Source organism: Eleginops maclovinus, chromosome 16 (genome assembly GCF_036324505.1).
Source record: "Eleginops maclovinus isolate JMC-PN-2008 ecotype Puerto Natales chromosome 16, JC_Emac_rtc_rv5, whole genome shotgun sequence".
In the NCBI taxonomy this organism is placed as follows: domain Eukaryota; kingdom Metazoa; phylum Chordata; class Actinopteri; order Perciformes; family Eleginopidae; genus Eleginops; species Eleginops maclovinus.
In genome coordinates, this window is record NC_086364.1 from 11,089,301 (window position 1) to 11,107,108 (window position 17,808).

Here is a 17,808-nt window from a genome sequence, read left to right on the forward strand (position 1 = left end):
CGAGAATATCACAACATCCAGCTCCTGAATTGTTAAAGTCCTGTCAGTTTATTTCTACTACACTAAAGTATAGTATGTTTTACTTCACTACAAATAATTATTAGTTGCTTTATAATTTCAAATGTTGGCTTAACAATTCATGGTTCCTGCTATACTTCACTAATGTGAAGATTGGCTAAAATTCTGAATGTGTCACTTTGGGTTCTGAATAATTAAGATATCAATTCTCTTTTTTTTGATACAATTAAGAAACAACAAACCATTACGAAACAAAATTAAGAGATAAGTCCATCATAAAAGTGTCCCATTTGTTGCAGTCCTTTACAAAACAGTTAGGAATTAACTCAGCTAACTACAACAGTGAAATTATGCTTTTAGATAGCATAGCATAATGATAAATCGTATAGCCTAACAGTCCCAGGATATTTTCCAAAATTGATTAAAGGACATTTTTACAGTTTTCACTTATATTTTACTTCAATAGCTCAATAAACCTCTTACTATTTGTTATTAATTTCTCTATTGATCTGTATCTGATTTCGTTCCGCTACAGCATACAAATTCTCCCAATGGGGATCAATAAAGGCTATTTTTTTCAATATATTTGCAACAACAAAGTAGGTAGGGTACTATGCATGATACAGGTTAACAACATAAAGACATTAACAAGTGATGTGCATGGCAAATGTGTTTTGTGATGTATCTTTGCAGGGAATACTTTTAATTAACATGACTCCTTCCACCACCACTGTTGGTGCATCAATACAGTTGCAAAAAGCTGCTGTGATGTGAACAATGACACCATAAACCAGGATTTTCCTATAGTTCTGAAGGCAGCATGAGAGCGACCTACGTCACAACTGGCCCGCCCCATTAATAAAGTCGTGCGCGCGCTTGCAGAAAGCTTTCGACCGAGAAACAGCGCGCTCCCGCTGTAGCACGGCGCTTATTTAGATAGTTTAGTAACCAGAAATCCCCCTGGGAATAAATCCATGTTTTTACACCCGTATGGGGGACGGAGAGTGAAGCATTTGGAAAACATGGACGCGACTTTAGAGTAGAGTTTTCACGAATTGTTGAAGTTTAAAAAAGCAGGTTCCGGTGGCGATATTTTTTCTGTCAGGAAGTTTGACGTATTCGGCTGGAGATTATTTGCTACTTTGTTTTGGTTTGGGGGAAAGTTGTGGACTGCAGCCGGCCACAGAAACTGCACGCCAACGCTGGGACTCCAACAAAATAATGCGTTTTCTTTCACATTAGAGTCAGTTTTAATACTTATAGGAACCGTAATCCACGTACGAAGCTCTGCGAGGTGTAAAACATCGATGGAGTTAATCGAACTCCCTTAAAGTAAATCGAGGTTAGCGTATGTGTATAGTAACATATACATGTTTGTTTCATTGAGTCAGTTTTTGCAACATGTTTGAACTGCATCATGTCGCGCACGCAATAAATTGTACTTATTATTAGGCATTCATATGCATTCTTATATGGTTTTCTTTTTAACCATATTTAAATTGCAATAAGATTAACGTATATGCAGAAAAAGGATATCTGCAGCCTACTGTATTGTGGACTCCAACCTGGCAACGCAGAGAAGGAAAATCTGCAAATTTAGCAGGAAGAGGGGCTAAAAATCACGGAAATCGTTCGCTCTTTTCCTCTGGCGAAGCTCTTGCTTACAAATGGATTTTATACAGGCCACACAGTTACTGTTACACCTTGTTTGGTAGTTACTTGTTCTTATTTTGTGGTATTCAGCTCCCTGATCTGCATGCCTAGCAGAGTCGTGTGTGAACAAAGAAAACATGTTTTGGAAATTTAAGTTTTCCAAAGGTCCGAGGCTGCAGCGGAGCAGAAGAGTGTCTCTGGGCCACAGCTGGAGTAGCCTGATGTAGGCTTTTCCCCATCGGAACATTTTTTCTGTAAAAATCACAGCTGTCTGTTTGTTTTTACAACCTGGAGATTATCCGTTTGTGTGAGTGCGTTAATTTTCCGTTGAAGAAGAAGAGTTATCTGGGGGGGTCAGCCCCGCCATGGCGCCCCACTCTTACACACGCTCACCGGTGTGACGGTTTGCCGGTGGCCACCGATGGACGTGAGCGACGGCTGGAACTACTGCGTCATCCCTGCTGCGAGACACCGGTGACGCAAACCGCAGGTGAGAGTTGTGCACGTGACAGAGATGACAGGATTTGATGATTGAACTATGCTGCATTCATGTCATGTGGGAACTTGTATAAATAAAGCCTAATAGTAATGCTCGAAAAAATCCCCTCAATGCAACCCAGGTACCAAAAATAATATGTAAAATATAAAAAATGTGTATTTATTCAAAAGAGCTTATGCATACAGTATATGGTTGTGTCAATTCTCAGTTCCATTTCTATGCATTATTATTATTAATGTATGTCCACTGTTAAAAAGTATGATAAACAGTGTTTTATTTTTATATTGAGGTTGAAACAGTACCAAATATAAGCACATAAACATTTCAATTAAAAATATTTAAACAAATCGTACATATAACATAAAATAAATATGTATATACTTCTGCTGAATAAAATAAACATGGCCGAATAGGAACACAAGTCACATTCCCTACGTTTGTTTACCTTCATTTATACAAGGTCGGTAGGCTGAGCATGCATCCTCAATCACAGCACCAATCTGTTTACAGGTTGAAAGTAAACTAAATCAACAATAACAAATAGAACACAGAACTGTTTTTTAAAATGTCAAATGCTTATATATGTAATTAATTGATTATAGGTTTTAATTGACTTATTAAGGAGTTTTTATTTTATTTTACTAATTGTAAATAAGACTGCTTCACAAACATTCATCCTTCTTATTCCTGATGCATCATTGAAAAGAAGTGCAGTGAAATGTGTAGCTTTTTCAAGAGTTTCAAAACTCCTTGTGATTGTGTAAAGCTTATCTTTCGGCATGTTTCTATATAAATACATCTGAATGTTTGTATTGAAACACTTCAAGGGGCATTTGAAACTGTAGCCAAAACCAGTGACTTGTGGCAATTGCAATATTTAAATTATGTTTGGTTACTATGAACTGAAAACACGTGCACCTGAAACAGAAGAGACATCACACAAGGGGATTTTGCTGTGAAGCACTGACTCCAGATGCATGACTGGACAAAGACAGAGTAAGAACTGTGGCTGGGAAAAACAGCCTCAGACTAAACACCTCTCGAAGCAGACAGAGAAGAGAGTGGGAAGGAAAATCCATGTAAATCCTGCTAGTCCTAGAAATGTGATACAAGAAAAATAAAGCAGGCACAGCTGACTGGACTGGTAGAGTGCAGCCTCCTTCTCCATTGAATTCCCTGCATTCCACCTGGGAGGTAATTAAAATCAGGAGGAGCAGGGGACAGCAGAGGGTGGCTGGGGGAATGGACAGGGAGGATAGTTGTTGTGTTGTTGACTTCAGGGGCCCCCAGGTGCACAGCTCTTCTGTATTACATCTACTGATGAGATGATGGCTCTGAAAATCCTGAAGTGGTTGTACATCTATGCAACTTGCACACTTAAACAGGGGATAATATGGAACAACAAGGTTACATAAGTTACAACATTTTAAAACAGGGTCATATGAACTTACATTTCAAAAGTGAACTTCCAAACGCTGGGCACATGCATGAAAATGTTGAAGGACATGGGTACTTGGCATTTATACTCCATTGGCAGGAGAACATGAGAGTGCGGAAGCCTGAAAGCAGCGTGGTAACGGTCCGCCAACCACAGACAGACATGCCTGGCATTCCTGTGGGTGATTATTACCCAAAATCCACAGAGTCAATGAGTTGCCGCAGGTACCGATGCTGTCCGTTTTCTTCTCAAAAAGCCTTCTGACTGTGCCGGTCTACCCTCAGAGACAGTTGTAACATTTTCTGTACGCTCCATCATCACTGGTGTTTCCTGGTCTCATAACTGTCATATTGTAAATTAAATTAGTCATTTTCTCCCTAGGCTTACACAGCAGCAAACCACAGATACGATTTACATGCTCGGATTTACTGCAGTATATTTCTAGGCAAGCTGTAGCACTTTTTAGACCAGTCATGGGATATTACTGTGAGGTTCATCTTATTTGTAGTGACTTACTATGGCCATATGTATAGTGGAGGAAATAAGTATTTGATCCCCTGCTAATATAGTTAGTTTAACCACTTACAAAGAAAGAACCGTCTGTCATTTTTATGGTAGGTTTATTTTAACAGTCGGAGATAGAATTTCAACAAAAAAAATCCTGAAATTTACAAAATGATATAAATTGATTTGCATTTAATTGGGGGAAATAAGTATTTGATCCCCTTGCAACCAACAAAATTTTGGCTCCCAAGGACCGGTTAAATAAGTCTTTTCACTTTATAAAAGTACTCCTGATGTCAACACGTTATCTGGATAAAAGACACCTGTCCACAGTCAATAAATCAGATTACAACCTCTCCACAATGGGAAGACCAAAGACAGGTCTTGTGATCATGGTGGAACTAATGTCCAAGGACATCAGGGATTATTGACCAGCACAAGGCTGGAATAGAACACAAGACCACCAGCAAGCAGCTTGGCGAGAAAGAGACAACTGCTTTGAATATTAGAAAAGTGAAGAAGCACAAAATGACCTTAGAGAAAGGTGAAGGATCAGCCAATAACTACACAGGAGGGACTTGTTAATGATCTCAAGTCAGCTGGGACCACAGTCACCAAGAAAAACCATTGGTAACACACTGCGCCGTAATGGATAAAAGTCCTGCAGCGGCCCTGCTCAAGAAGGCACACGTACAGGCCGTCTGAAGTCTGCCAATGATCCTCTGAATGATTCGCAGAAGGCTTGGGAAAAAGTGATGTGGTCAGATGAGACCAAAATCAAGATCTTTGGCATTAATGCGACATGTCGTGTTTGGAGGAAGAGAAATGCTGCCTATGACCCCAAGAACACCATCCCCAGTGTCAAGCATGGAGGTGGAAACATGATGCTTTGGGGGGGTTTCTCTGCTAAGGGGACAGGGTCGATTCACCGCATCGAGGGGATGATGGAGGGGGCCATGTATCGTAGAATATTGGCTGATAACCTCCTTCCCCTAAGGCATGTTTTGCAAGGGGATCAAATACTTATTTCCCCCAATTAAATGCATATTAATTTACATCTTTTTTTAATGTACATTTCTGGATTTTTCTTTTGATATTCTGTCTCTCACTGTTAAAAACCTACCATAGAAATTACAGACTGTTCAGTTCTTTGTAAGTGGGTAAACTAACTCAATTGGCAGGGGATCAAATACTTATTTCCTCCACTGTATACACACATGGGCATATGGGCAGAACAGAGGTTAACAGCAACAGTAGCCAGATTGACATTAGCAGCCAAATTAAGACATTGTTGAACAGACAAAATACAAAACCTGCACACCAAATGAAATATATATTTAAGATTGTTGTAATAGGGATATGTAGATACTGATATAACAGTCAGATCCAGAACCCGACAATGCTTCACCTGCATGTGCTTACTTTAGTGTGCACATGCAGGTATTTTAGACAAGTGATTGTCTTTTGTCTTCTACCTATTTACCTATCAATGTTTTCCATCATATTTTGTGAATGTTAACAGTACAGATTTGGGGAAACCCTCTTCATAGAAGGAAATGCCTCAGTCTATAGTGCTGTTGAGGCCATATATCAGGCCGGTAATATTGCTCTGTTAACATTAACAATGGAGTTATAACCCAGCTGGGGGGGTTTTTGCAGCTTGTGCAATCAAAGAACTCCCTATTAAAAACATTCTTCCTGTATAAACCGCCATAGTGATCACTACCAGTGCAGTTTGTATATCAGCCATTTCCAATTGTCATGTTTTTTCATGGGCAGAAACACACAATTCCAATTCTCGTAGGCACTGCACACTCATTCTCATTCACTCAGGGTTCAGGGCACTCACTCAGACACATCTTTAGGTATCTATTGTGCATGCTTAGATATAATTATTTTGTACATGTCTGCAAGGAATTTTGAATAAAAAAGGTTGTAATGCTGCAAATGAAAATTTGGTTCTGTTTTGTGTCAAAGTAAAACAATATTCTGTGTCTATTTTAACTTTCATCATAAAATAAGGTTTCAGCCACATTGTTATCCAAAGCTTTGGTTTATTCCCCATTTCTTAGTCCTAATCTTAATAATATTTACCACTAAGTGGTGTTTTATGGGCTGAGGTAAATTGACCAACCTTTTTAATGTCATCTCCTGTCTTACTCACATGCTTCATCTCTGTCTCACTCAAAGGAATAGTCAAGAAAACAGTGCCATCATAAGTAGTTACATTCTTTATCTTAATACAAACTAATTTTCTGTTTTACCACTCCAGGCTGTTGGTGGGTTTGCACACCGCAGACAAGGTTCTGAAGACTTTGTTTGAAGACTACGTGAGCAAACATCGCCACAATGAGTAAGTTCTCTAAATCCTGATAGAAAGAAATTTAGAGCGTGGATTTCTCTCAACATGAGATAAAGACAGACATACACTTACAACAAACACTATCCCTGAGGCCACGGCCTGTGAGAGCTGCTGCTCCAGACAGTGTCGGATGAAGTATTGCTTGTCTGCGTTATGGAGATTGGGTTCTGGTTCTCTCTGCTGCCCCGGGACTGTATGATGTCTGTCCAAGCTACACAAGGAGAATATTTTCTCTCCATGAGCTAGAACAGCCAAGGCAGAGCTTGCCCTGAGATCAAACATGGGAATAGGCATATCAAAACACTGCAGCCCTCATTTGCCTCTAATACTCTGACACAGGATAGTCTCAATATGGATGAGGTTAAAAATGAGTGACTAAATTTCTGCAAACACTTTTTTTGGCAGAAAAGACTTTGAGGGGGTATACCGCTCTCTGTCTGTCTAACGGACACACAAATGCCATCCATTATCCAATCCACACTCTTAATTGTGTATTTTCCCAACTCATTATTCTTTTCAGATGAGAGGCAGGCTCTCCACTCTATAATGAAGGACCTGGTTGCCCTCCAGATGACGCGGCGCCAGCCCGTGTTGTCGTATGACAGCAACAAACCCAAGATACCGGCCCAGGCCAACAGACAGGTGCGGTATATCCACATCATGTTAGTCCACAGATGCCTTTAATCCACAGCATGAAGGAAGAACTTAACACACATGTTGAGATTTGCTTCAAAATGAAACAGTTAAGAGTCTTTAAGTTGTGTTTGGTATATATTGCACCAAATGTAGTATTAAGGAGGGCCTTAAATGATGACAAATTATGTTTTTTTATGGGTCTGCCAATGTAGGTATTACATTTGGACCTCTGCTACAATAAGTGTAACTAAAGCGCTTGTGCAAGCATATTCCTGTTTTATAGGATTTCCCCCAGACCACACAACTAGATAATTTAGTGGTACATGAATTCCCAAGATAACCACCTACACATTTATTAAATTTAGTTATGTTCAACTTCGTTTCTAAAAATATGTTTTTCCTGTAGGGAAAAGTAGCCCACCCTCACTTTCTTCCACAGCTGCAGCCACGTTAAACCGCCAAAGCAGACAACTCATGTGCAATGTAGTGTTTGCTTAAATCCAGAGATTTCCCCCCTGGGAAACACATTCTCCAACATTTTCCCACCTCAATAACTTAGGTTTGGATTTGTTATGAGTGGAAGTGGGTTTTGTAGCGACGGAGGAGGTACAGGGTGATATTTCTTCCCAGTGAATACTGTTTGTGTAAGGTAGTGCATCAGCAAGTCAGTCTTTTGAAGTATTTTCTTTCAGGAAAAACACATCTCTCACGGTTACGATGGTCATTTTATTTAGTTTGTGTTATGAGTGTTATCTCTGATCATTCTGTTTTCTTTCAGGACGATGTCCGGATAAAGTTTGAGTTCTCAGGAGAGAGGAGGTAAGGTCTTCTCTTCTTTGTGTGTGTGTGTGTGTGTGTGTGTGCGTGTGTGTGTGTGTGTGTGTGTGTGTGTGTGTGTGTGTGTGTGTGTGTGTGTGTGTGTGTGTGTGTGTGTGTGTGTGTGTGTGTGTGTGTGTGTGTGTGTGTGTGTGTGTGTGTGTGTGTGTGTGTGTGTGTGTGTGTGTGTGTGTGTGTGTGTGTGTGTGTGTGTGTGTGTGTGTGTGTGTGTGTGTGTGTGTGTGTGTGTGTGTGTACATGGATGTATATTTAAGGGACAGAGGGTGCATAAACTCACAAAGAGACATAAACACACTCAGGCATGCTGTCCTCGTCACATGTTCCAGTTCATGAGAAAGACTAAGACCAGCACTTAGTTCAGACTGGTATGCGAGCTGGAGGATGGAAGGGGAAAAGGAGTGTGGTTAGTCTGTGGCTGCCAGCACAAACCACAAATATGCAAGGTGTACTTAGAGGAATCTGCACACACTACAAACAGCAGCTTGTGTGTATTTTGCTTGCACATGTGCATGTAAGTCGAAAGCTGTTTCCTTAGCAGCCAGCCGGTACAATTCCTTCAAAAACGTTCTGTCTGTTTACGATTTCTGCTTTTTTGTGTGTTATGTGTAGGATCCTGATGTTTGGACGGCCTGTGCAGTTCGAGGAAATCCACCAAAAAGTAAAGACTGTCTTTGGCCAGCAGCTTGACCTACACTATATGAACAATGAGGTAAAGTGGAGAGCTGGAAACGAGGAAGGTTTTGATTAATATAAATCAATACAAATATATATACATTTATATACATGTAAGAAAAATAAATTGTATTTGTTCTTTATTGATCTGCATGGTTAAGTGGGTCCATGTGTATTCAAGTGATATAATATTTGAACATGTTTACTTTTGTAAATGTTTCCAAAAGAGTTTGTATGCTTGTGAATCTTGATATGCTGTTGTTTATATATGCTTTTTTGATTTTGTTGTTTTCTGTGTTTGTCTTGTGTCCTCGCAGTTGTCCATCCCTCTGCGAAACCAGGATGACCTAGACAAGGCGATAGACCTGCTGGACCGGAGCTCCAACATGAAGAGCATCAGGATCATGCTTCTAACTCAGGAGCACAGCAATGTAATACACACACACGCTCACACACACACACACACACACACACACACACACACACACACACACACACACACACACACACTGCACATGCATTTACAGCGTATTGTTGCACCACTGACATTTCTTCACCATTGAGCCTTGTTATGTAAAATAAAAGTTCCTCATTACTCTTAGATTACACTAACTGGCTTTCTGAAATGAAGTTTCATCGTGTGTTGAAATGTTTTTAAGCCTCCTATTCCCCTCTCCTCCTTTCAACCAGGCCTCCTCCCCCTCCCACCATGTGCCGTCTAAGCAGGTGAGGATCAAGTCCTCGCAGTCCACTGGAGACGTTAGCACGGCCTACCAATCGTCAGAGCCCAGGGGACGCCACCTATCAACTGGTACAAATCTTCACCCGTCATTCAACTTTCTTTTTGATCTTATCTCCAAAAAGATAGTGACTAAAAGGAGGAAATATAGACGTTTTTTCTGAATGTTTTGATAATATTCAGTTTTGGATAGCTCTCATGTCGTCGTGCTGTTGCCACTTTTTTTTTTACTTCCTCGATTTCCTTGTGTGTCGCCTTGTCTTTCTGGCTCTCTTTGGCTTCCCCTTTTAGCAAAGGCTCCACTTCCTTTTCCCGTTCACCATCACTAGACGATGCCTTCTGGACATTAGCCAATCAGATTACAGCATGCTATTAGTCTAGCAGTGGACCAGTGGCCTGGTTTATGATGAAGTAGCTGCAGGAGGGCCTCAGAGCTGGACTTTGACAGCACCATAAATATTAGGACCAGCTCTCAGCTGTTGCTCCTTTCATTCAGAATGTACGCTATCACTATTTTTACAGATGTTTTCTTTTTTCTTTTTGGGGGAGAGGGCTACTGAATAATAAAATGACCTTTAAGTTCATGACAACAGTATAACAAAAGCAGCTGCATGGATGTGAGTTGTATGAATGTGGCCTCAAATACTGCATATTTGCTTTTATTGCTGTTTGATTTCAAATACATCTCAACATAAGGCATTTTGTTTCTATCATTATCATGAAATCAACTGATTTCCTCACAGCAAATTGTTGCCGTGTGTTTCATGCACGTTTGAGTCCCCAGGCCTCTAGTAAAAAAAAGTTTAGTGGCGATATGTGTAAGAATTTATCCTCCATTGTTTAGTTTAATTTAATTATTGTAGTTGTTAGTTTTTCTCATTTATCTAATGTTTCCTTTATGCTTTTTACTCTTTTCTTATCCCAGGTTCTCAGAACACCGGGCGAAGCTCACCACCGCCTGGCTACGTGCCTGAATGCCAGCAGAGGATTGCCCGCCAAGGTTCATACACCAGCATAAACAGCGAGGGGGAGTTCATCCCTGAGACCAGTGATCAGTGTGTGAGTCATTGCTTACATATTAAGAATATTGATCTTAAAGTATAAACCATTGGTTGTGTATCTGAGATATGATCCCTTTAACATCTTCAAGGATAAATACCTTTTCTTCAATATTGCAAAACACTTGAAAAGGTGTGGGCCAATATTCAGGTAACAGGAATGGTCAAATTGCTTTGGTAATAAAAGGCCAAACAGAGTTACCAATTATACATTGCAATATTGGTTAAATGATTTAGGTTTTCAAACATTATTTTGGTTTTAAGTTTCACTGTGCCCTGTACAGGTGCTGGATCCTTGGAGCAGTGCAGAAAACTCAGTTTCTGGCAGCTGTCAGTCTTTAGACAGCAACTCAGACAGGTAAGGTCCACAGATCTGCCTGCCAGAAACTCACTACATCTTTATGTTGTTTTATTTTTCTGGCATTTGGTGTTGGCAAATTGGGAAAATGTTACCTGTTTTATGTAAACATCCAAATAATACCTCTCAACATCTCTCACTCCTCCTCCTATCTTTTACTCTCTTACAGCCCCTCACTGAGGAAGTCTCGCATGCATAGAGCCAAGAGTTACCCTGATAACCGTCAGGAGTGCTCAGGTAAGAGCTGCGATGTTTTCCCAATTCACTCAGATATTATTGTTTGAAGCTTCCTGACAGCCACGTTCAATCATTTTTAACCATAAGGACACTGTAAGCGATGCATAATAGTTCATGTGTTTACAGCAAACCAAAAGCCAAATTTATTGTCCTGGCCAGGCCACTTATAAATAAATAAAAGTTAAACATTTTTAATTTGAAAAACGAAAATGTAAAATTCCTGTTATTTTTCAAATCCAGATCTGCCATGTTCTACCAAAGTATAATCTTCAAGGGAGAGTAACAATTTAGCTCATGTGACTCAGTTCACAACTGAGCTAAACTTTTTCAATTACAGGCTAATCCTCCTGACCTTTGACCTTTTGGATATTTACTTTCAGACCGGGAGAACCATATGTATGACAGGGTAGCAGGGAAAGGAGGCACCTTTCCTCGTAGGTACCACGTCTCCCTGCATCATAAAGACCACAGTGAAGGTAGGACCATTGGTTTCTCATCTGTGTTTTTGACAGTGTAGCTTATTGCTCATGCTTTGTCTTTGTACTAATTCCTCTCTTAATCTCCTCTGTTTGTCATGTGATTTTGAACCTGGGCAATCTCTCTTTCCTGCTCTCCTTTAGGCCGGCGGACGTTTCCGCGGATCCGCCGGCCCCAGGGGAACCTGTTCACTCTGGTGCCCTCCCGCAGGTCGCTCAATGGCAGCGAGGAGAGTGTGGGCAGCTGGCAGCTGGTCGACGCTCAGGGCAGGTTGCGTCCCCAAGATCGTTCTGTTGCGCACAAGTGTGAGTGTTGATCCAGAAAGACTCATTACAAATGTCCGTATTATTCTTAAGAGATGTTTAGATGATGCATTGCAGGGTTCTAGGGCTAAAACAAATAAGCTTTCCTTCATAGGAAAATGTGTTGGAAGTGTAAAATTATTATTTTGTAACTATTTAAAGGCATTTCTGTGTCATTGTCTCTGTTTCTACAATGTAAGATGGCATGTTCTATATATAAAAATAAATAACCAGCTGTCTGTCGGTCTTTTTTGCAGCACCCAGTGCTCCGATGACATGGCGGCGGGGGAAGCTTCTGGGCCAGGGAGCGTTCGGTCGTGTTTACCTGTGTTACGATGTGGATACTGGGAGGGAGCTGGCTGCCAAGCAGGTCCAGTTTGATCCCGAGAGTGCTGAGACAAGCAAGGTGAGGCACTGACATGGACATCAAATGTTCATGTTTTCACAAAGACAGAAAGCTTGGTGGTCTTATGCCTTCCTGAGGAGAAGATAATCACTTTTTCCAATTTGATATTAACTTGTGTTGCAATAAAAGGTGGCATTGCTTGTACATGAAGACATGAACAACACCAGCATTGTTTAGGTCATTGGTAGTTATTCAGGTCCGGATAGAAACGGGAGGATCTGCAACCTTTCTAATGACAATTGTTAGGGAGACGAGCAACATGTTTTGTTTGATATAAAAATGTAAACACAAGGAATTATAAAAGTTATTTGGAAGAACATTATTTAATCCATCCATACATGTTTTAATGACTTTTAATGACAATAAAAGAAACCACAACTTATTCATAAACTACTACTTAAGAATGTCCTTAAGTAGTAGTTTATATCTAATAGCATATTATGCCATGTTCCATCAATTTGTTATTATTGTATGTTCCATTTGTGTTCCATAACATTATGGACCTGAGCCACATTAAAACAGCTTTTGGTTGCACATTAAAAAGTCTGCTGTTTAGATAGGAAATTATGTAATCTTCTCCTTACTTTTACAATATAACTAATGGTTGGTGACATTAGACTCTTTAAAAAAAATATCATACCTTAGTTTGTTGATAACCAAATCCACACAACTGTTGAAATACCATGAATAACCTCGTATGTTTTGCATGACAATTTCCTTCAGCCATTATACTGTAACACAGGTATAACATAAATGACTGCATTTTCACCAATCAACTCTGGAGGTGTAAAGCCTCCTATCACCCCTTTCCCCCCCTCCCAGCTAGTTTGTTGTTTCTTTCGAACCGGCTTTCTGTGTTGGGATAACTTTGACTCCCCCCTCTTCTCTCTCTCCTACAGAAGTTCTATTGGGGAACTGTGCAATTGGTTTATATTTACTCAAGGTTTCACGTTTGGCTCCACATGCAGCGATAAATAACTATTCTTCATCCATGTGTTGACAATCAGTGGATTCATGTCTCTGGCATGTCCGGAAAGTGCATTTTGTTTACAAATGAAAACAAAGTTGCATTGTTTAGAAATGAGAGCTTTTATGTTTATTGTCTGAGCGGTTTATAGAGTCTTTGGTGTTGTAATTTCCCTGCTTCTCATTGTGTCTGTACAGGAGGTCAGCGCTTTGGAGTGTGAAATCCAGTTGCTGAAAAATCTGCACCACGAGCGCATTGTTCAGTACTACGGCTGTCTGAGGGACCACAATGAGAAGACCCTCACCATTTTCATGGAGTACATGCCGGGGGTGAGTCCAGAGAGATTTTATTATCACAGCTCCAGCTAGGGAACAGATAAATGGTTGTTTCGCTGGTCGAACACTAGAAAATCCATTCCCTAACCTCAGTTTATTTGTTCAAAGACAAGTTGGCATCTAACATTATGTTCCAGGGAAACAAAAACATGTGGGAAGCAAACGGAGGGCATCCATTTGTTCCCATGACTAAACATTTTGAATTGATATTGATGTGGTGAAGTTGGCATTAGGAAGTGTGATTTGGCATATTTCCTCTGTTCCTTCTGTCTGAAATGATGCCCATTATTAAGTGAAATATTAGTTGTTCTTTTCAGCTGCTGATACTTTTCCTGGAACCTTTTCTAGGAACTCAGTAACCTTGTTTCAGTTTGGGATACTTAGCCATAGTTGTTTAGCTAACTTCTTTCAAGTCTAGATAAGTGGTGAGATAAAGAGATAATGAAAGATTGCATTACGTACTAAAGCAGGGCAAGAACCAGAAAAAACAATTGTTGCATTGTTGCAGTCAGTTGTTTATATTTTCTAGGTCTTGGCGTCCACAAATAATGATCGTAGAGCAGATCTACGCAGAGTAGTCCCTCTTTCAACCCAAGATGATTGTTTTTCCAATTTAAATTCAAGCATGACACATATAAATTACTAAATTATTTCAGTCTATTTTCAAATGAATACTTTTGATCCATTACATTTCTTTGTCCAAACAGGTACTGTAAGTACTGCAAACCTATTTTCTTTTTTTTTTTTACATCCTGACTGTGTTCCTGGTTTAGACCTAAGGCGAGGGGGTAGACTGGTGGTCTTAATTCTTTAATGCGCTCACAGTGTGTGCGCTGGTGTGTTTTAGCATTTGCTTGTTTCCTATCAGGGTTCAGTCAAAGACCAGCTGAAGGCCTACGGGGCGCTGACAGAAAACGTGACCCGGAAGTACACAAGACAGATCCTGGAGGGCATGTCCTATCTGCACAGTAACATGATCGTACATCGGGACATCAAAGGTAGTCCTGTTAATCCACAGAGGCTATTTATACACTAGATCAATGTTTAGACAGTGTTTTCATGTCCCATTGTGTTTGACAGTATGTGAAAAGTGATCAAATATTTACGTGTTCCATGTCAAATAAGGTGCCAACATCCTGCGGGATTCAGAGGGCAACGTGAAGCTCGGAGATTTTGGTGCCAGCAAAAGGCTGCAGACCATCTGCATGTCTGGCACCGGCATCCGCTCTGTGACCGGCACCCCATACTGGATGAGCCCCGAGGTGATCAGTGGAGAGGGCTACGGGAGGAAAGCTGACGTCTGGTAAGAAAAGGAGATGCACAGCACTCCACTTCAAAGTTTGAACCCAGATAATCAAGTACAGTACAGGTTTCAGGGATATATGTCATGCTTAAGCCATATTTATATTAGGTAAGAAGGTCTTTTAATTGAAGCATTTTTGTCTGCAAAACAAAATGACTCTTTGAGGAGTCGAAAAGGCTGGATACAGAAATATTTATAATGCAGTCTAATGTACCTGTGACGTGCATTATTACACAAACATAATGTCTGTAGGGTGGAGGTTTTTAGCATGTAGTATCTGGGTAGAGAAACATTCAATCCCAACATCATTTAGAGTTGGATCTAGTGGTGGAAGCTCTGCGCTCTCAGGGAGGGAGGATTTATAAAAATAAAGTGAGTAAGGCCTGCTGTATGTAACCCATGGTCTACAACACTCCCACACACAGTGCACACAACATTCCCTCATGCAATCTGATTGGGTGGTGACCCACCAGTGGAGTGATGTGATTGGCTAAACACCAATCAGACAGGTCGTAACAGAGGTTGGTATGTTCCAGGTTCTCAGCCCAGGCTGGAGGGGGAGTTAAGCTCCCAGGAGGCCTGGTACCTCCCAAACAGGTGGAGGAGGCCCTCTGCAGCCAGCAACTCAAAACATTCCTGTAAAGCTCATATGTTGTTTTTATTTCAGCTTGTTTTGGGACTCCACTGGAGATCAAACTAATGTAGTCATGTATTTTGACTCAGGACTGCTAAATGTCTCAGCTCTTCTGATGACTGAAAACCAACCTGTTTCCACTGCACAGTGGCCATTAAACTCAACACACACAAAAATGTTTTGTATAAAAATTGGGTTGGCTTAACTCAAACGAATGCACCAGCACTTACTACAGTTTAGCTGTTCAGAGTTTGCAACTTTATGGTTGATTGAACTTCTTCTAAGTCACCTTGTATTAAAGTTTCCGCTAAATGTAATGTAATTTTAATTTTACATTTTTTAGGAGCCTTGGGTGTACAGTAGTGGAGATGCTGACGGAAAAGCCTCCATGGGCTGAATATGAGGCCATGGCGGCCATATTCAAGATCGCCACCCAGCCCACCAACCCACTGCTGCCTTCACACACCTCCGACCAGGCACGGGACTTCATAAGCTGCATTTTTGTGGAGGCCAAACACAGACCGAGTGCTGAGGAGCTGCTCAGACATCCCTTCTCCCAGATTCTGTGCTGAAACCGGCCCGGTTTCTGACTTTTAACCACAGAGTAGCCAAATCAGTATCTGTATCTTCCTTGAACCCATCCATGGCGGAGGTGGAACTGGACAAGATGTCAGTGTTAAACCCACCGTGCCTCTTCCCCGACATCCAACAGCAGTGTCTATTTCTTGAATTCCAATGCCAGTACATGCTCCTACAAGAGTCACCACCAGGGGGAAACAAAACATTAAGTATCTGGTGGGCAGCTGATCCTTACAAACACTCTTGTGTGAACAAATGATGCACTCCAAAGGCAGCATCATTAAGTCATGCTACAGTTGTATATCCATCAAGTTTCCTCTCCTGTCTTACTTTATTTTCTTTGTTCTACTTCTTTGGGCAGGTATTATCAGGCATTTGACATCATTTCAAAGCTTCAGCACACCCTTGGTGCACAACAGTGTCAATTCTCTCCCCGGGCGCCGCACACTTTACGTTTTTCTCCAAAGCAAAAAACACTCCCTCCACAGTCACTATTGCTGTGCTCATAACTGTAAAAGGATGAGATATAACTGTGTAAGATAAGATGAGGGTGGAGCTTTCTTGTTGAGTTCTCTCTCATTGTTATACATTTCTCTCAATGTGACTTATCCTTCTACCTGCCATTCTCTTCTTTTAGAACTTCAGCATCACAGGTTTTCTCAGCCGACATTGTGCCAAAAAGGGGCAGATGAAATATTATGCCTCAAGATCGATCAGTTTTATGCGGAAGTTGAGCAGATGATGCTTTTAACAGTTAAAAGTAAAAACCTAAAAACTTAACCTAATTTCCGTTGGCTTTCGCCGAATGTGCCTGGCCCAAACATTACCTGACTGAGAAGCCTTACTTTGAGGATCCATTTTAAATCGGATGCACTTTTATGTAAAATGAATGTTTTTGTTCTCTTTACCAAATTCAAAAATCGTTTTAGCTTCAAATGTGAAAAATGTTAAAAACTTTATTTATGTCCCCACGTCTATCCCAACTAGATGTTTTATAAACCAATATATATATATATATATATATATATATATAAATATATTTTTTATATTTAGACTGTGTCAAATCTAATGATACTTTCAGGGCTTTGTGTTAAAAGTAAATCATTGAAAGCAGCTGGTTTTGCAGACATTGGGGTTTATAAAAGAAAAATGGGTGAAAAACAAACTCTGCCTGTCTGGTTCCTGTTCCAGCTGAAAAAATCCTTTCCACACATTCTTAGGAAACTTTTACTTTCCTCATAACGCTTTGACACATCAATGAGGTGTCATGAATGAAGCCTTTAAATGCTTAACTGCTGGGAGTAGTTTTATATGATCTCAGTAATAAAAGGTAATTGAAGGGTGTGTGTGAGCCAAAGATGAGCCGGATCAGAGCCAGCGCTGGAGTGCAGAGTTCGCGGTCCATCCCATACGACGACTTTGTTTATCCCAGGGTTCAGACGAGTCCAGTATTGAATGAATCTCTGGGCAAAATGCTTGCTGCTGCCTTAATGCTAATATACGAACTTTCTCTGGGGCTGCTACAGGCTAAAGGCAGCTAAAATATGTTCTGTGTTTAAAAAAGTGTTTAAAAGACAGTAGGATGAAGAACCCTGTGGTAAGCAAATGAATACAAACTAGTTGTTTAGAGATCTATATATTATAAATGTATGATGATGTATCACGACAGGACTTGCAGTGCAAAGTCTAATGTATCAAATTTATTTTACAGCAAGAAAAGAAAAGTATGTTTAATGACAGTGTTTATATATTATGTAATGCCCTCTCTCCAAAAATAAATAGTTTTTAAAAGTC

The 17,808-nt window shown here is 40.4% G+C and overlaps 1 protein-coding gene across 1 annotated transcript; it reads left to right on the plus strand.

The window, feature by feature from the left end:
* Positions 1-910: 910 nt before the first annotated feature.
* map3k3 (mitogen-activated protein kinase kinase kinase 3) lies at positions 911-17,808 on the plus strand. Its single transcript, XM_063904216.1, has 17 exons — positions 911-2,161; positions 6,385-6,465; positions 6,995-7,116; positions 7,889-7,929; positions 8,557-8,656; positions 8,937-9,050; positions 9,310-9,430; positions 10,284-10,417; positions 10,701-10,774; positions 10,944-11,011; positions 11,392-11,487; positions 11,632-11,793; positions 12,048-12,196; positions 13,361-13,492; positions 14,367-14,496; positions 14,624-14,801; positions 15,779-17,808. Exons 2-17 carry the CDS (start codon positions 6,462-6,464, stop codon positions 16,005-16,007), a joined length of 1,854 nt encoding a protein of 617 aa, XP_063760286.1. The 5' UTR covers positions 911-2,161; positions 6,385-6,461; the 3' UTR covers positions 16,008-17,808.

Bases quoted from the DNA above. Each gene is read 5' to 3' on its own strand.
- map3k3 (XM_063904216.1), top strand. The intron at 13,493-14,366 runs GTGAGTCCAGAG...GTTTCCTATCAG, and splicing joins TCATGGAGTACATGCCGGGG to GGTTCAGTCAAAGACCAGCT. The intron at 14,802-15,778 runs GTAAGAAAAGGA...TACATTTTTTAG, and splicing joins GGGAGGAAAGCTGACGTCTG to GAGCCTTGGGTGTACAGTAG.